Source organism: Populus alba, chromosome 1, assembly GCF_005239225.2.
Source record: "Populus alba chromosome 1, ASM523922v2, whole genome shotgun sequence".
Lineage (NCBI taxonomy): Eukaryota > Viridiplantae > Streptophyta > Magnoliopsida > Malpighiales > Salicaceae > Populus > Populus alba.
Genome location: NC_133284.1, coordinates 8709212 through 8724326, shown reverse-complemented (window position 1 = coordinate 8724326; position 15115 = coordinate 8709212). Strand labels below are relative to the sequence as shown.

Genomic DNA, 15115 nt, shown 5'->3' with positions numbered 1-15115 from the left:
GCCTATGCCAACCAACATTCCTTCCTGTTTTGAGAATATCTTCTTCCTTGCCCATGAAGGCCATTGAATCTTCAAAGCTAAAGATGCATTATTGTTTTTCTCAGGATTGAATGGATCGGTTGGTCCACAGCTGGTTGCAAGACCATTGCTACCATTGTTGTTACTTTCCAACACACGAACAACGTATAGAACGTCTATCTGGAACAGCAGCACAACAATAAATATATTATTATTATTATTATTATTATTATTATTATTATTCATTTTTGTTTTCTCTTTGAATTTAACAAAGACTTTAAATAAATACACAGCTAGTTTTTGTTATTATTCCAGGAGCTTATTTATGTAAGAATGCGGTAGGTATTTCTGCTGTGGTTTTGTTTTTATTTTAGTATAATCAGTAAGGGAAGGTTTACATGTTCCTTTCTAAACCATACTCAATATCTTCCCAATAAATTCAGCTTCACCAGCGAGCTTCATTTTAGTTAATTTAGCTATTCTATTATCAGATAAATTATGTAACTTAAAGAAATGATCTGAGTCACGAAATTCACCTATTAAAAATCCAAAGTTCATAACATTAGTTAAAAGTAAGAGCCTCTATATTATTCGGTTTCATGACTCATTTATCATGGTTATCGTTGCTTAGAATAACCTAAATAATTTTTATATTGATGGTGTTTTTGATAAACTTACCTATAATAATTATTATTTTAATTTTTATTGGATTTTTTTGTTTGGAAAGTCTTTAAAGGTTCAACTCTCTTGGATAAATACAAAAACAAAGCTAATTTTTTTTTTTAATACGGAGATTAATCAAGAACAAAACACACCAAGAAAACTTTAAGCATTGCAATGTTAAACACTCAAGTGTAAATAATTAATCAAATACAATGTCACAAGCAAGAACTCACAATTAGAAAAAAAAAAAACTAAATACTGAATATCAATATAAAAGAGGTTGATAAGAAAAAAAATTAAAATAAATAATAGATAAAAGCATCAAATAGATTTTTTTTTTTGTTTTTTTAATTTTTAAAGCGTAAAAGAATATTAATGATAATGTTGATGGACAAATAGTAAACCATAAAAAGTAAACTTTATCAACTGAAAAGGTAGAATAATTTATTTAAATTATTAAATTTTTATCGTGAATAGATCTTTTTGGATTGTTGATGTGGTGTTGTTAAGGAGTGTTTGAGAATGTAGCAGAGATTATTTTTTAAAGTAGTTTTCATTCAGAAATATATTAAAATAATAATATTTTTTATTTTTTTAAAATTATTTTTAATATCAGCATATTAAAATATATATACACACACATTACAATTAAAGAAAAGAATTTGGCACGCCCCTCTCCCCAAGCTCTGATTGAGTATGGCAAGGAATATGAATATGAATTGTCTGTCAAGCCTATCCATTCAATGTTGTCATCCTCGGATGAGCAGCAGGACTGCATAGAAACACCTAAAATTCAGACTCCTGGATTTGTTTGAAATAACAAGTACCTGCTCCAAGTCATTGTTGGGAACCTTTCAATCCTATATTTTCTTTATTTTCCAGCTGGCCTCACAAGAAAGAATTTATTCTCCATGAACTCTGATGGTCAGCTAATACATTTTATTCGATCTTTTTACCTTTTTGACGAGATGGGAGCAGGATTGACAGTTTTTCAACAATTTAGAGGAATCAATGGGGTCTGCTTTTATGTCAGCAATATTCTTAAATCTACAGGTAAAAAGGTTTTGATAAACCTTATTATTAAATGCTCCAAAATGTCTAGACACCTGGCCCTGCTGCTTACATCAACCAAGGAACTCATCATCACATTTGGTGTGTCTATATATATCTATATCCACCCTTCTTTCGAGTTTTTATAACTTCAGCAGGCCATTATTTTACATCACCTAGGAGAACAACAAATCATCCAAGCTTTTATGTTGATACCTTTTACATTATTTGGATTCCTCATATTTGAAATTCTATAATATTTCACGATTTTCTCCTGGAACCATAATGTATGCCACTCTTCAAGTGTCATTCAGCAACCATGTCACCTTCAAGTGTCTTTCAACTCAAGGGCTTGAAAAAACAGCCCATCTCAAAACATGCCTACCATTGATTGCAACCCAATGCCGCTTAACTCGACCTTGTCACCTGCATGTTAAGTGTCCGAAGTATTTCTCCATGCGAGACTCCTTTGTACAATACAAAGATTCTCATTTTCACGTCGAAATGAGCAGATTCGATTGTGCCTTGCTTATGCTAGTCTTTGTTCCGACTCTCTTGCTGATGAGTCGTCCTTTCTTCGCCAGGCGTACTTGATTGAACAGACTGGCCTGAGTTTGAATTGAAGGAATTGATTGCAAGCTCTTTAGGCTACCCTTCTTTATTCTTCTGCTCAATTCTTGTCATCGGACTCGGAATCTCGAATATATGCTGTCAAGATCAGAAACTAGAAGGCTCAACGTTCATCCAACCCAAAGTAATTTCATGAATTTGCAGTGGAAAATCTGAACAAAAGAGCCGACAAATATCTCATTCCTTGATTGCATCGGAGAGTACAATTAAACGTGTACATGATAGCGATCAGTTGAAAAATGGACATGAGAGGAACTACATTACAAGAATCTCATCACTGAGGATGGCTCATAATTCTACTTGGAACGTTGTGCATATTCAGCTGATAGACTAAATTGACTGTGTGGATAAGCAGGTGAACCGTTTTCTTTCGAAACTAGAGCCAAAATCTCAATAGATGGCTTATATAGCATTTGCTAATAGTGGAGAAGAATCCAGTTGTTTGTAGAATTGGTTCTGATTCAACGATATTAGGACTCTTCATGCGTGCTGTGCAGAAACCATTGCTTTAATGCCACTTTCAATAAGAAATTGGCAGAGGCTAATCGTTTCCAGATGTGCAAGAAAGATCAGGAATCTGCTCTTCGTTCAAACGTTACCTCTTTCAGGCTCTCGGGAGCAGCTCGGACTTGTGGAGGCAAATCCAAAAGCATGTTTGGTGGGGCAAAATACATGTGCAGTGACATCATACAGATGATAATACCCAAGAAAAGCTGCAGCATGACACGGAAAATGAAACAAGTTTATTGATGGTATCAAAATCAACCAGCGTATGTGCAGAAAGGATTCTATTATTTGAAGACCAGTGAGTGCATGAATACCTGCAAAGTAGGCTTGAAGCTAAAGAGGTACACAGACCAAACCATTGTTAGCAGCATTGCCATTGATGTAGCATACACCTGAAACAGGGAGGCACAGAACAAGATATTGTAATAAAGGCATTTGAGCCTAAAGGACCGAAATTACAAGTAAAAGGACATTTGAGACTTCCATACATCCTATAACACTTGGTGTGTCCCCTAAGGAAACTCCTGTTGTGTATTCCAACGCCCATGAATTATAGAACCTTGTATTTTATCAGCAGTCTTATGAGCAAGACTATAGCAAACTTTGAGGTGTAAATGGAAATACAATGAATAAAGCTGGAGCATCCTGTATATAACAAGGAAATGGCTTGTTTAGTTGCATGTAAAGCTGAAAAATAAAGTTCTCATAAAGCCCCTTTCCATCATGGTTTCAGGCAGATTCGTGAACAAACAAGTATTATAGAATTATGACACATAAGGGTAGCTTAGTGGCAAGCACCCCTGCTGGGATCCATCGAGATCCTGGGTCTGAGTCCTCCCCTGCCCTATCTAGCTTGAAAAGAAGGGGATATATTATAGAGCGATACTGAAGTATGAAAATGAAAAATCAAGGGAGCATTCTGATTTCTATAAATCTTTTCATAGTTAAGTCAATTGAATTCTCATATCTGCATCTATGAGACACAAAAGCACCGATGGATATTGTCATGTTTGTGTGCATCCTCTGAAAGATATATGATGAGGAAGCCATAAAAAGAGAATTTACCTTCACGATATTGTCAGCATACTTCATCAACCATGAAACCAACAAGCCAGTGGATCCAAGATTCAAAACAACCATCCAAGTTGTAATACTGTAGCCATTGAAAAGGCGTTGCCACCAAGATCCGTTCTCATATCCACCTCTGTAATCATCCAGGACAAGCCGAGCCATGTTGAATATTGAGCCAAATCTGAAGTGGAAGGAAATACCTAAATCATTACTATAATTAACGTAATAATGTATTTTGCCAACCAATGACTCCATATTCTCTATCACAAACAGTATGTAAATAGAGCAGGGTCAGGAATATATAAGGGAGTGTGAGATAGGCCTAAGAGCCTGGAAGAAGATATCCAGGTCAAGTTTGCTACCATGACTATTTACAGGCAAAGTTACTAAAAAAGCATCTTGAAAAGGGAAAAGTCATTGATTGGAGAAAAGATACCTACGTATATAATTGAACGTTTTGCCAATACAAGCTATCGTTGTTCTTCTTCATCAGAAACTCTGTGTAGACACCTGCTAATGCTGATAGACAAGCAGATACTGCCCCCAACATATAGCCTTGAATTGGAGCTGAAAATAGAGAATCACAAGATGCTTCTCCACAACCTTTAACCTACAATAAACAAAAGAAAAGCATTAATTTTTTTTTTTTTTGGTTATAGATAAAATGTTAATGAATAAATTAAAAGGGAAAGTTGATAATAATTAGGATCATGAAAAAACTGCAATAAAACAAAGACAACGATTATGGTGTAAAATAAAAATCTGAACAGAAACTTGCAGTGCATAAGTTAAATAACCAAAGAACTAAACAAAGCATGAAGATGAAGAGGAGAAATTGCTAACAATTCAAATACCCACCTACCTGACTTGTGGTTGTTCCAACAGCTAATAGAATAATTGCCATCCACTGCAGATTAGACAGTCTCCTCCTCAGGAACAGCCTAAAGAATGAATCATAGAGAAGGCAAAGAAAATCATCAATTAATTAGCTGAAACAAGGCTAAATTCATTCCAAAAGATATCCAACCGAGAAAGCGAAAGATAAAAAAGAACAGTATAAAATAGGCACCTGAATAATATGCCAGTGGTAACTATCTTCAAATTACCCATTATCTGGTAAGTGGATGTATCCAAATAAGTCAAAGTAGCAAACTGAACATTGTTATGAATTAGATAAATGATTGAAGGAACAACGTATAAGCGCACACTCTTCCATTCTGTAGTCATCCTTGTAGACGGTGATATCTGGCACTCTCTCCAAAAAAGTAAACTAGAAAGCACCAGCTGTTGTTCAAATAAACACAAAATTAAAAAGAAAGCCAAATTACATATGGAAAAAACCGCCATTGCTATGTTAAGTGGTCTGTCCACTCAAGAGCTAAGAATACCTTGAAAACTTCAGCAAGAAAGGGTACAGTGGCATAGTCGTACAAATACTTTCCATTACTTTGAGATAGAGTAGTCAAAATGCCCTGCCAGTAAATAAAGGAGGAGGATAGGTTAATTTAATTTATCTGTTTCGGCGTAAAAAAAAATAAAAAATAAAAATCTTCGAATACGCCTAAAGCATAAAAATCTGACAGTGTTTCGAAGCTACAAAACTTCCTCGGATACGAAACCAATTCACCCAAAGCATCTTATTCAATCGATCTCAAGTTTCTGCATTGCTTTTTAAATACCTCCCATTTTGCTATTATTTTCGTATCTCAACTCTCATTTTCCTTGAACTTTTTATTCACGCCTCAAAACCCAAACGCCTAATCTATCTCGCCTTTCTTATAATAAATTCTTAATTACGCCTCGAATCACACAATCCAAAATGCTTAATCTCTCTCTCTCACACACAAACACATTTCTGGTACTTCCACATTTTCATAATCATGAAATCAAAAGCTATACATTCAAAACTTTAGAGCAAATGAAAAATTTGATTGATCTCTAGATTTGATAGGGATTTGGAAGAGAGAGAGAGAGAGACCTGAGAGCTGGTGAGAAATGTGAGAAGTAAGGCGACTAAGTACCACTGCATCCTCGTCTTCCTCGATTTCCACGCACTCTGCTACTCTTGCTTTCTCTTCTTTCCCTACTACTAGTATTTGTTTTTGGATACTAATATTTGAGTTTAGTCTGTAAATTAGCTTATAATTACAATTACGTCCATAAGTATTACAGGATAAGAAGTTCGATTTGGTCTACAAATTAAAGAAACTTCTAAACCAAGCTTGAGCCGTAGTTCCTAGCACACGATCTTGAGTGGGCCGACTATTGTGCGGCTGTTTCTGCTTGGGAGAGTATTAACAGTTATTTTTTAAATGGACGGGCTTCATGGCCCATCCTACTATGTATTAACAATACTTTAAAAGGTGTGAAGAAAGTAAAGTAATGTAGTTTTTTCATGTCACAGTGAAACTTTTATCTTCTTTTTTTTCTTTGTGTTTTTTTCTTTTAATGAATTTTTTTTAATTTAGTTTATTAATGTGAATATTTTTTATTTAGTTATTAGACTTTCATGATATGGATCTTGAGTTTGACAGTTTAACCTAATTTAACGAGTTAACTCGGAATTTTATTTTTTTACTTTTTTTTATTTTTAATCAATTTTTTTCATTTAGTTTAGTTTGTTGATGTTAAATTTCTTTCTATTTAATTATTAGACTTTCATAACACGTACCCCAGACTTGATGGGTTAACCTAGTTTGACAGGTTAACCCAGTTAATTCTGAATTAACCTGTCAATTTTTTTTTCTATTTAATTATCAAACTTCCACTACATAAATCTAAGGTTTGACGCGTTAACCCAATTAATTTAAATTTTTTTTCTTTATTAGTTTTTTTCTTTATATTGGTTTTTTTTAATTAATTTATTTAATTATCACACTTTTATAACATAATCTTGCAGTCAGACCTACATCCAAGTTTAATAATCATACTTAAACTTGGATCAAGTTTAATGTTATTATTAATATTATAAATATTACTTTTGGGTCAGGCGTTACAGCTAAATTCAAGATTTTTTAATATAATTTTACAAAAACACCAACACTTTTAAATCTTAACTTTTTTATACAAAAAAAAATTAACCCGTATCATCATGCAACTAGTTTATGCTATGTTTCATGTCAAACTCCAAAAAGCAGTATGATACCATTTTCTTTCCTGCTGCGAAATCAGCTGTTTTTCTTATAAACAGTGCCATTGAACTACTTCATCAAGCTACCAGAAGGGCCAGAAACGAAGACTGTGGCAACCAAAACAATCTTTTCAAAACGATATTATCATATACACCGTTCCTTTTTCTATAAAATTTACATGAGCTAGCTTTTATATTTGCAAGATTCAATCCGTAGATACAACTCAGCAAGGAATTAGATGGAATTGGTGTAGATGTCCACTTGGCATCAAATAGGCCCCACTATTAAATAGAACTTGAAAACTCAAGTGTGCATAATGCAGGTCCTAGCCAAAACTTTGAAGGGCTGCCTGCCAATTCACAAATGCCGGAATTGGTCAGAAGCCCTTATTATGACCAACGTAACTTGTTGCATCACGATGCCCGATGCTTCCTTGGAGAGTTTTATTTCAATCCAGCACATCTTGACACCACATTGATCTCAATCATTTTTGTTTTATATTTACAAGCAGTGTACCCTCTTAAACAATATGATATTCTGGTGCTTCCACCGGCAAACATCTCAGATCCGGTATCTGATCTTTCTTATCTGGAGATCTGGAACCAGAATTTGCTTTCCCTAAGTGAAGTCAGTAGTTCAGCCAACTGAAACCCTTGTATCACTGAGCAAGCTGAGCAGATGACATTCGTGGAGGATATTGCCAAGCAAATTTGCAGTTTCAGTTGCTGTCCGGAAAAAGAAAAGGCTCTGGGTCCCCATGCAATAAGGAAGCCAAACGAATGTGGTTTCCAATTGATCTCAGATTGACTATTTTGCTTCATAGCATTTGCAATGCTTTTATACACCCACTTGAATTAGCCGCAACAACCATGTCTGATTTCCCTCTCCAGCATACACTTGAAACAAACTGCCCGTTGTCACAATCTGTTTCCTTACCAGAAATAGGATCAATTGAACCAAACTTGTGAGAAGTGATTGGCATAGGTAGAGATCTATGGTAAGCATAAACCTGAAAGGAGACAACATCACTTCAGTAAGTTAAAGAGTGGATGTACTTTGGCAAAAATGGTAGAGGTGGCGTATGAAAGCTGGGAACTCTTGTTCTTCTCTTTCATTTTTTACCCCCTTTCAGTGATGAATTCTCATCCTCACTTATTATCAAGCAAATCATTCTGCCAAAAAAAAAAACTGAAGCCATACCTCGTTTGTTTCTGATCCACATGCTATGTAACCATTGGCAACAGATAGACCCACAAAGTTCTGCAGGAGCAGGAGATACCCATAAGAGGAAATGATTAAAATAAAATAAAATAAAAGCAGAGCAAGAACAAACTGGCTAGCTCCTTAAACACAAGCACTGACCTTCTCGTTAGTGTGTCCACCAAGGGTCAAGCTGCAAGCACTAGGGGATAAACCACTGGAGCTGGTTTTATTGAGATCCCAAATCTTTAACGTATTGTCAGTTGATGCAGTAACCAGAGTTTCAGAGTCCAAGAATTTAACATAGCTCACAGCTTTGTCATGGCCAGCCAATACACACCAGGGGGCTCTAACATTCCGAAGATCATAGCAATAGGTTCTGTAATCTGCAGACCCAATGGCCAGCAAATGAGTAGAGTGAGAAGAGAACTGCACGCAGCAGACATTTGCAATGTTCCTGATTGTGCTTGTACTTTTTTTCTGCAAAAAGGTTTGAACTGCATAAGCTTTTATTAAGCAAATTACAGAAAGAATTTCAATTTTTTGAGCAATAGCTAGAGCTGCAAGAAAGAAGAATAAACATATAAAGTTAAAGAAACACCAAGCAGCACTATCACATTTTAACTCAAATGGCCTTCATTAAATAGTGGAACATTCTTCCAACTCTGGTTTTAGGAATCCCAAACTATTACAAAGTAAAAAAGAGATGGGGAGAACATACCTCATTAATGCTCCACAGCTTCACAGAACAATCATCACTTCCACTGGCTAATTTTGTTGGATATACTTGAGAAAAGTCCACAGACCAAGCTCTCTTTTCATGCTCGTTATATTGAAAAACCACTTGACCAGTATTCACATCCCATAGCTGGAATTCATCAAAGCAAATCAGGTAAAGAGCAACGTGGGGAATTTAAGAATACAACCACAAGATCTAAAATGTACAGTAGAAAATAAAAATAAGCAGAGAAATTTGAGCACACATGAAGATAGTAATTACAGTGTGTAAGAGAAGGATAACCAATACGATTCAAGAAGTTGAGAAACCTCAACAAATACAAATGTAAACTTATAGATTAGCAACAATATGTTCCTTTTTTAAGCTGACATTTGAAAATTTCGGAAGTGAGGATATTTAGGGCTTATTTTTTTTATAAAAGAAGGATCAAAGATGATTGCAGGGGACAAGATGAAAGCTGCAGTAAGAAAACTAAAGAATATGACACTGGAATCCCTTATAACCCACAAGAAATTCAGAAGCTGGAGCAGAAAACTCCATATCCAAGCCACGGATATGACAAGGTTGTCCCGCATCAGGTCAACCTACTGATACTCACATAAAGGTATTTCTTCAACAGTAAAGAATCTAGCATGCAAGATATACACACCTTAACAGCACCATCATAGCCAGTTGAAGCCAGGTAGCTCTTGATGTAGCTGTTCCAGCAAATGCAGCTGAGCTTCGACTCATTTGACATTTCAATGACTGGATAATGAATATCAACAGAGTCATTAAAGAGTGAATTAAACTCAAATATCTTTATTTTTTTCGATACTCCAGCAGCAGCAAAATAGTCTGCGTCGCGGTCAAAACTCAATGAACAAATAACATTTGCAGAATTATTGAAGTCCCCGGTTCTTAGTAGCCCACGTACTTCAAACTTACTATAACGAGCATACTTGCACAAACCATCAAAAAAGGATCCAAGGCAATCAGTGGTATTCTGTGTTTCTTCATCCTCTTGTGCTAAATCCCAGTTCTTATGATTTCTCAGTAAGTCCTTATCTTGGCGAGTGGCAGCATCAGTCTCAGCAAGCTGGACTTTGGATCTCATGGAGAAATAAGCACTTTCAAGCTGGCTGATATTGCTCATCAACCTCATTTTGTTTGTCTGAAAATCAGGAGATACTAGAGAAAGTGCCTCCAACCTGGAAGGTTCTTTATGCTCAGAGGTTGGTTGCCTTTCATTTATAAAGTCATTCTCTAAGCAAGAATGGTGCAAGTGTTTCTTTGAGCAGTTTCTCCTACAAGCCTCTTCAATATCAGTATCCAAGCATCTAACATCTTCCACTAACTTAGCAGCGTCCTTCTGCTTCTGCTCCTTCAATGAAACAAGGAAATGCAACAAAAGTTCTGATTCGGCATCATCTTGGTCAACAGAGGATGACAATTCTTCTGCAGACACCTCTTGCAATCCATTAATCAATTCAGATTGTAGGATTTCCCTGCCAGATACAAGCAAAATAGAATGTCACACAAGGGCATAGGTTTAGAATTTAAACAACTTGCACCAGAACTATTGCATGAGTTAGCAGACACCCATCCCGGTAACAGAACCAGAATGTTTTACAATCAACTAATGCACTAGTTTGGGAAAGAAAAAGAAGAAGCATAAAATACTTGAAATTCGTTTCTTATGAGAAAATCGATGATCACTCCAATGCAAAAATCTATTACATTTATGTCCCCACGTATCCCACAAACTGATGCAGGTGCAATTTCATCCCATATTTTGTCCAAAATCTTTGTTAAAGTCCTTAGTCTTTAAAAAGGGGCAATTTTAATATCAACCTATTATAAGTGGTTCAATGTGCCTGTTCCATCTACTTCCATTAGTAATACCATGACAGACACAAGTCACAACCATCCAGCTTTCCTTTCATTTCTTTCTCACTCACCAGGTTGAACAAAAATCTCCACAGTTCACTAAGGTCCATAAAACCCATTTAATTTGTCAGATGTGAACTCAAATTTCATGGCTTTAACACCACCAACAACATGCAAGGGTAGACTACATATGCATAATATGGATCGAGAGTGAGAGAGAGTTCAGACAAAGCTTAGGGAGATTTAATGTTGGTGAGAGGGTGTGAGATGGGAGCTTCGATGATCTAGTCCTCTGCTCACTTGTAGAAGCACAAAACACGGTGTCGAGCCTCTATTGGGGGCAAGAGGCTAGCTTTCCATGGATGTAAATATTTTATTAATGAAGAAATGAACAAGAATTAAAATTAAATGAAAAAGAAACAAAACAGAAGGGAAGTTTGGTACTGACACTTCCAAAGTGCTTGGATCACATTGAGTTCAAGGTAAAGTCTCACGATCAGATTTAAATCTTGCCACAAATTAACAACTCTTGTAACTCAATTTATTTTTAGTCCTCTAATAGTTTAAGTGCCAAGACTATTGATTAATGGAATGTCAAGCTTTTAAGGTCTTCATATCCAATAAAATTCAAGATTTTACAAATTTAAAACAAGCTTGCATTACCTTGTTGTTGGGCGTGATGAGGGTTCAGGATGAAGTAGCCAAAGGCAGAATCCAGCTTCCTTTGGATTTTCTGATAAAAGTTGTGGAGGAAGAATCCTGTGACCAAGGTCTGACATTGCTGTTGCATGTGCTCTGTCAGAGTCAAAACGACCAAGCAACTGAAAGAAACAACCTAATTAATCATATAAAAAAGAAAATTTCTATCCAAACACATAAATCTAAACAAAATAAACAAACATAGAGAGAATGACAAACAAAAATAAGCAGGACGCAAGGGATAGGCTTATATAGCCAACAAAAGAATACTACTGCTACTACACTTGCACAATGACAGCAATTTCATGGTTGTAATTTCTACTACATATGGCAGAAAAATCTTCTCAGATTGTGAATCACCAATGCTTAAAAAAGCCCCAATAATTATATTTGTTATGGACAGGTAGCATTTGGGAAAAGGGATAGAGCAACAAACAAATGAATTTTTTATCACACAAAAGGATGTGCCAGCTTTCAAGACTCATGAAAACATGCATTTATAAGAAATAAAATGTTTTTGAAAACATTTTTACATGGAGATAAATTATGCACCATGGTAAACCAAAGTAACAATCAGAATCATCGGACAAATGAAAAAGATGTTTCATTAATAGCATTTATCAAATAATTAAGCACAAACAATATCATAGAAGCAGAGCGAGAGTGCTCAATAAACAAGATGAGAAATAACATCTTCGCACCTCAAATAGAAGAATACCAAGACCATAAATATTTGATGCAGTCCTGCAGATCCCCTCACTGAGCTCCTCAGGACTTGTATACCATTTCTCTTCCAACTGGTCACTAATAGATGTCAACTGGCGTTGACCTGTTTTAGATGGCTGATGGCTGCTGGACTTGGCCTGAATTCCGTATTCTGCATTACAGTTATGTTCAGTAGCTTCATTTAGAGAATTTTGTGAAACAGTAGCATCGATGTCCCCGTCACTTGTAGATTCAAGTTTCAAGCCATATTTTGCAGAGAACTGAGGCCAGCGACTGGTATAGTTCATGCTCTCACTGAACTTCTGCTTCTTCACAGATGCAGCAACAGAAGAAAACATTCCTTGTTCCAACGGCCTTCTCCTGACCACATGATTGTCGGAGTAGGGTGCATTTCGACCCTTGGCACTTTCAACCAAATCTCTCTGAGCAGCTGAACCAAGGTATTTAACCTGATTAGATTGCAACAACTTAAAGCTAGATGGTCGCAAGTCAGGCAATGCAACTCCTTGCGAATGAGAATAATCCACCAGATCAACAATCTGTCTAAATATATGCAAGCACTCAACTTTATTCACTTTGTGCCGTCCAGCACTCAGCCATTCCCTCAAACTCACTCCATCATGATCAGAACCAGCAGGCCTTAGTCCAGCAATCCCAAGCGAAGAAGGCATCATTGCAGTTTTAGCACTCAAGTTCAAAGGGGTATCAGAAGCTGCCAAAGGTCCACCAACAGCCCTTTCATTGTTCTGGTATCTTGGTTGAAGTTTGAAGCTATCTTGTGGAGGCCCTCTATAAACAATCCCCTTACCTTTCAAGGTGTTTTTGACAAAAAATTCTGAGAATCCTGATTTCGATAGAATCTTTGTCCGGATACTAGCATGCGAGCTCATATTGCCTGACAACCCATTAAAGTCAGGATGTGTCAATTGTTCTGAGACTTCATTTCTTTCATTGCTCAAGTTTTTTTGAGCCAAAATGTCAGATGAAGATGGGTGCCGCACATCTAGCATTGCTTGACCACTGTCCTTATACAAGATATTACTACGAGAAATCCCAGTCATGGATCCCCCTCCAATTTGATAAAGATGCGGCCACTGATTCTGCCTAGTTTGCATCCTTTCCCTATTGTTCGGTGTACCAACAATGGCTAAATTTGAACCATCAAAATTTCTCACCATTAATTCTTCATTCATGTTCCCAGCATCATCTATAGAGCGAGGGCTAGAGCATGGCTGCTCAGATGCATCCATAGGGCTTGCACTCCTATTTTCATTCTTACCCTCCAACATATCAGCAAGTACATGAAAGGAGCTCTCACGATAATCATCCACACCAGCTACATCCATTTCACGAGATTCCAACAAGTTGGAGCTTTCAGGTGGTTTCACGGAATGCTCGCTCTCTTTACCTCGGAGATGGGCCTGCTCCACCACGTCCATTGAAGCCACTTCATCACCCAATCCTTCGTCCATATCATCCAAAAACAGACTACTCTATCTTGCATCCATCTAGCAATGTAAACAGGACTTGTTTTCAGTCAAACATTCAATAACCACATGCCTATCATCGATCTTACTTAAGCTAAAAACAAGATAAAAAGAAATGGCATTCATTTACTACACTTAAATTTCACAGCTTTGAGCATAAATCACTAAATAATTTCAAACCCACAAAAACTTCAGCTATAATCTTCACTTCCTCACTAAAATAAAAAATCAAGAAATGCTTCCATAAAATAATCAACACCAACCCATAATTCAAAAAGTTGAAGACTTCAACAAAATAAAAGGCTAGCAAAGCTCTCTATCTGGAAGCTGAAATTCTATATGCCAGAATTGAAACAAATTTCTAAAATAATTACCAAATTCTAACACCAACCCAGAATCCAAAAAGTTCGCAAGTTAAACAAATGAAAGCCTAGCAAATCTCTATTTCAAAGCTAAGAATCAGTAAATGCAAGAAATGGGACAAACTTAACCAAACAATCCCTTCTCCACAAAACTTAGTTATAAACTTCACTTCCTCACCAAAACTGAAAAATCAAAAAACTTTTTTCAAATAATTAAAATTTCCAAATTCTAACACAACCCAGAATCCTTAAAGTTCTCCACTTTAACAAAATGAAAATCCTAACAAAACTTGCTTGGAAACTAATAATCGGAGAAAGCAACAAACGAACAAATTTAACCAATAACTGCTTCTCCACAACACAAAAAAAAAAAAAAAACCACAACAAAATGTTAAAAGTTCTCCACTTTAACAAAATGAAAATCCAAGAAAAACTTGTTCGGAAACTAAGAATCAGAGAAAGCAATAAACGAACAAATTTTAACCAAATAACTGCTTATCCACAAAAAAAAAAAAAAAAACACAACAAAATGTTATCTTTGATATCTCTTGATTTCTTAGCAACCAAGCAGATACTAAAATGAAAAGGATAACCAAATGCATTAAAAAAAAAAAAAAAAAAACTTATTGAAATAGGGCACTAACATTCTTTCAGGTAATGAACTTGAAGGGCAAACCTGAAATTTTTAGACCTTGAAAAAAACCCTAGAAGAACGTAATTAGTGATAGGAGTAATAGAAGAGACTCTTGCTTTGCCTGTAATGGAGATGAGATATCTCTCTCTGCCTCTAATTTTGCAGCTTCAATTTTTGGATATACTGTACTGGTTTATAAAAATTAAGACTATATATTTTTTTATTATTTTTTTAAGATATTTTTTTGGGTGTGTTTTATTAGATGTTAATTTAATAATTATGTTTTATGTATGTTTTTATTTATTTTATTTTTTCTGCATGTAGATCTA

General features: G+C 35.8%; 2 protein-coding genes across 8 annotated transcripts; both read right to left on the bottom strand.

Annotated features, from left to right (window-relative positions):
- Positions 1–2514: 2514 nt before the first annotated feature.
- LOC118033830 (CMP-sialic acid transporter 1) lies at positions 2515–6154 on the bottom strand. 4 transcript variants are annotated; one of them, XM_073410696.1, is made up of 9 exons: positions 5918–6123; positions 5328–5411; positions 5134–5223; positions 5009–5052; positions 4802–4880; positions 4380–4549; positions 3934–4120; positions 3183–3260; positions 2515–3074 (listed from the first exon to the last, which is right to left on the bottom strand). In XM_073410696.1, exons 1-9 carry the CDS (start codon positions 5966–5968, stop codon positions 2931–2933), a joined length of 927 nt encoding a protein of 308 aa, XP_073266797.1. In that variant the 5' UTR covers positions 5969–6123; the 3' UTR covers positions 2515–2930. The 4 variants fall into 4 exon arrangements, 3 of the variants coding, with proteins under 3 accessions (XP_073266797.1, XP_034894843.1, XP_034894842.1); XM_035038952.2 differs by having other exon boundaries at positions 5146–5223; XR_004684931.2 differs by adding an exon at positions 3357–3513 and having other exon boundaries at positions 3011–3074; positions 5009–5223; positions 5918–6154.
- A 1024-nt stretch (positions 6155–7178) lies between these two features.
- LOC118033831 (protein SPA1-RELATED 2) lies at positions 7179–15115 on the bottom strand. Of its 4 annotated transcripts, none has more exons than XM_035038954.2 (8): positions 14797–15115; positions 12279–13811; positions 11542–11699; positions 9659–10496; positions 8992–9138; positions 8433–8750; positions 8271–8330; positions 7179–8079 (listed from the first exon to the last, which is right to left on the bottom strand). In XM_035038954.2, the coding sequence occupies exons 2-8, from the start codon at positions 13773–13775 to the stop codon at positions 7888–7890; spliced, it is 3210 nt and encodes a 1069-aa protein (XP_034894845.1). In that variant the 5' UTR covers positions 13776–13811; positions 14797–15115; the 3' UTR covers positions 7179–7887. The 4 variants fall into 4 exon arrangements, with proteins under 4 accessions (XP_034894845.1, XP_034894844.1, XP_073260036.1 ...); XM_035038953.2 differs by having other exon boundaries at positions 14829–15115; XM_073403935.1 differs by having other exon boundaries at positions 14844–15115.

Coding starts and splice junctions, on each gene's coding strand:
- LOC118033830 (XM_035038951.2), bottom strand. CDS start 5,968: ATGCAGTGGTACTTAGTCGCCTTACTTCTCACATTTCTCACCAGCTCT. Junction 5,412..5,917: donor CATTTCTCACCAGCTCTCAG/GTCTCTCTCTCT, acceptor ATTTACTGGCAG/GGCATTTTGACTACTCTATC. Junction 3,075..3,182: donor GCTTCAAGCCTACTTTGCAG/GTATTCATGCAC, acceptor GTCATGCTGCAG/CTTTTCTTGGGTATTATCAT.
- LOC118033831 (XM_035038954.2), bottom strand. CDS start 13,775: ATGGACGAAGGATTGGGTGATGAAGTGGCTTCAATGGACGTGGTGGAG. Junction 9,139..9,658: donor GCTATGATGGTGCTGTTAAG/GTGTGTATATCT, acceptor GATGAATTCCAG/CTATGGGATGTGAATACTGG. Junction 8,751..8,991: donor AGCTGTGGAGCATTAATGAG/GTATGTTCTCCC, acceptor ACCTTTTTGCAG/AAAAAAAGTACAAGCACAAT.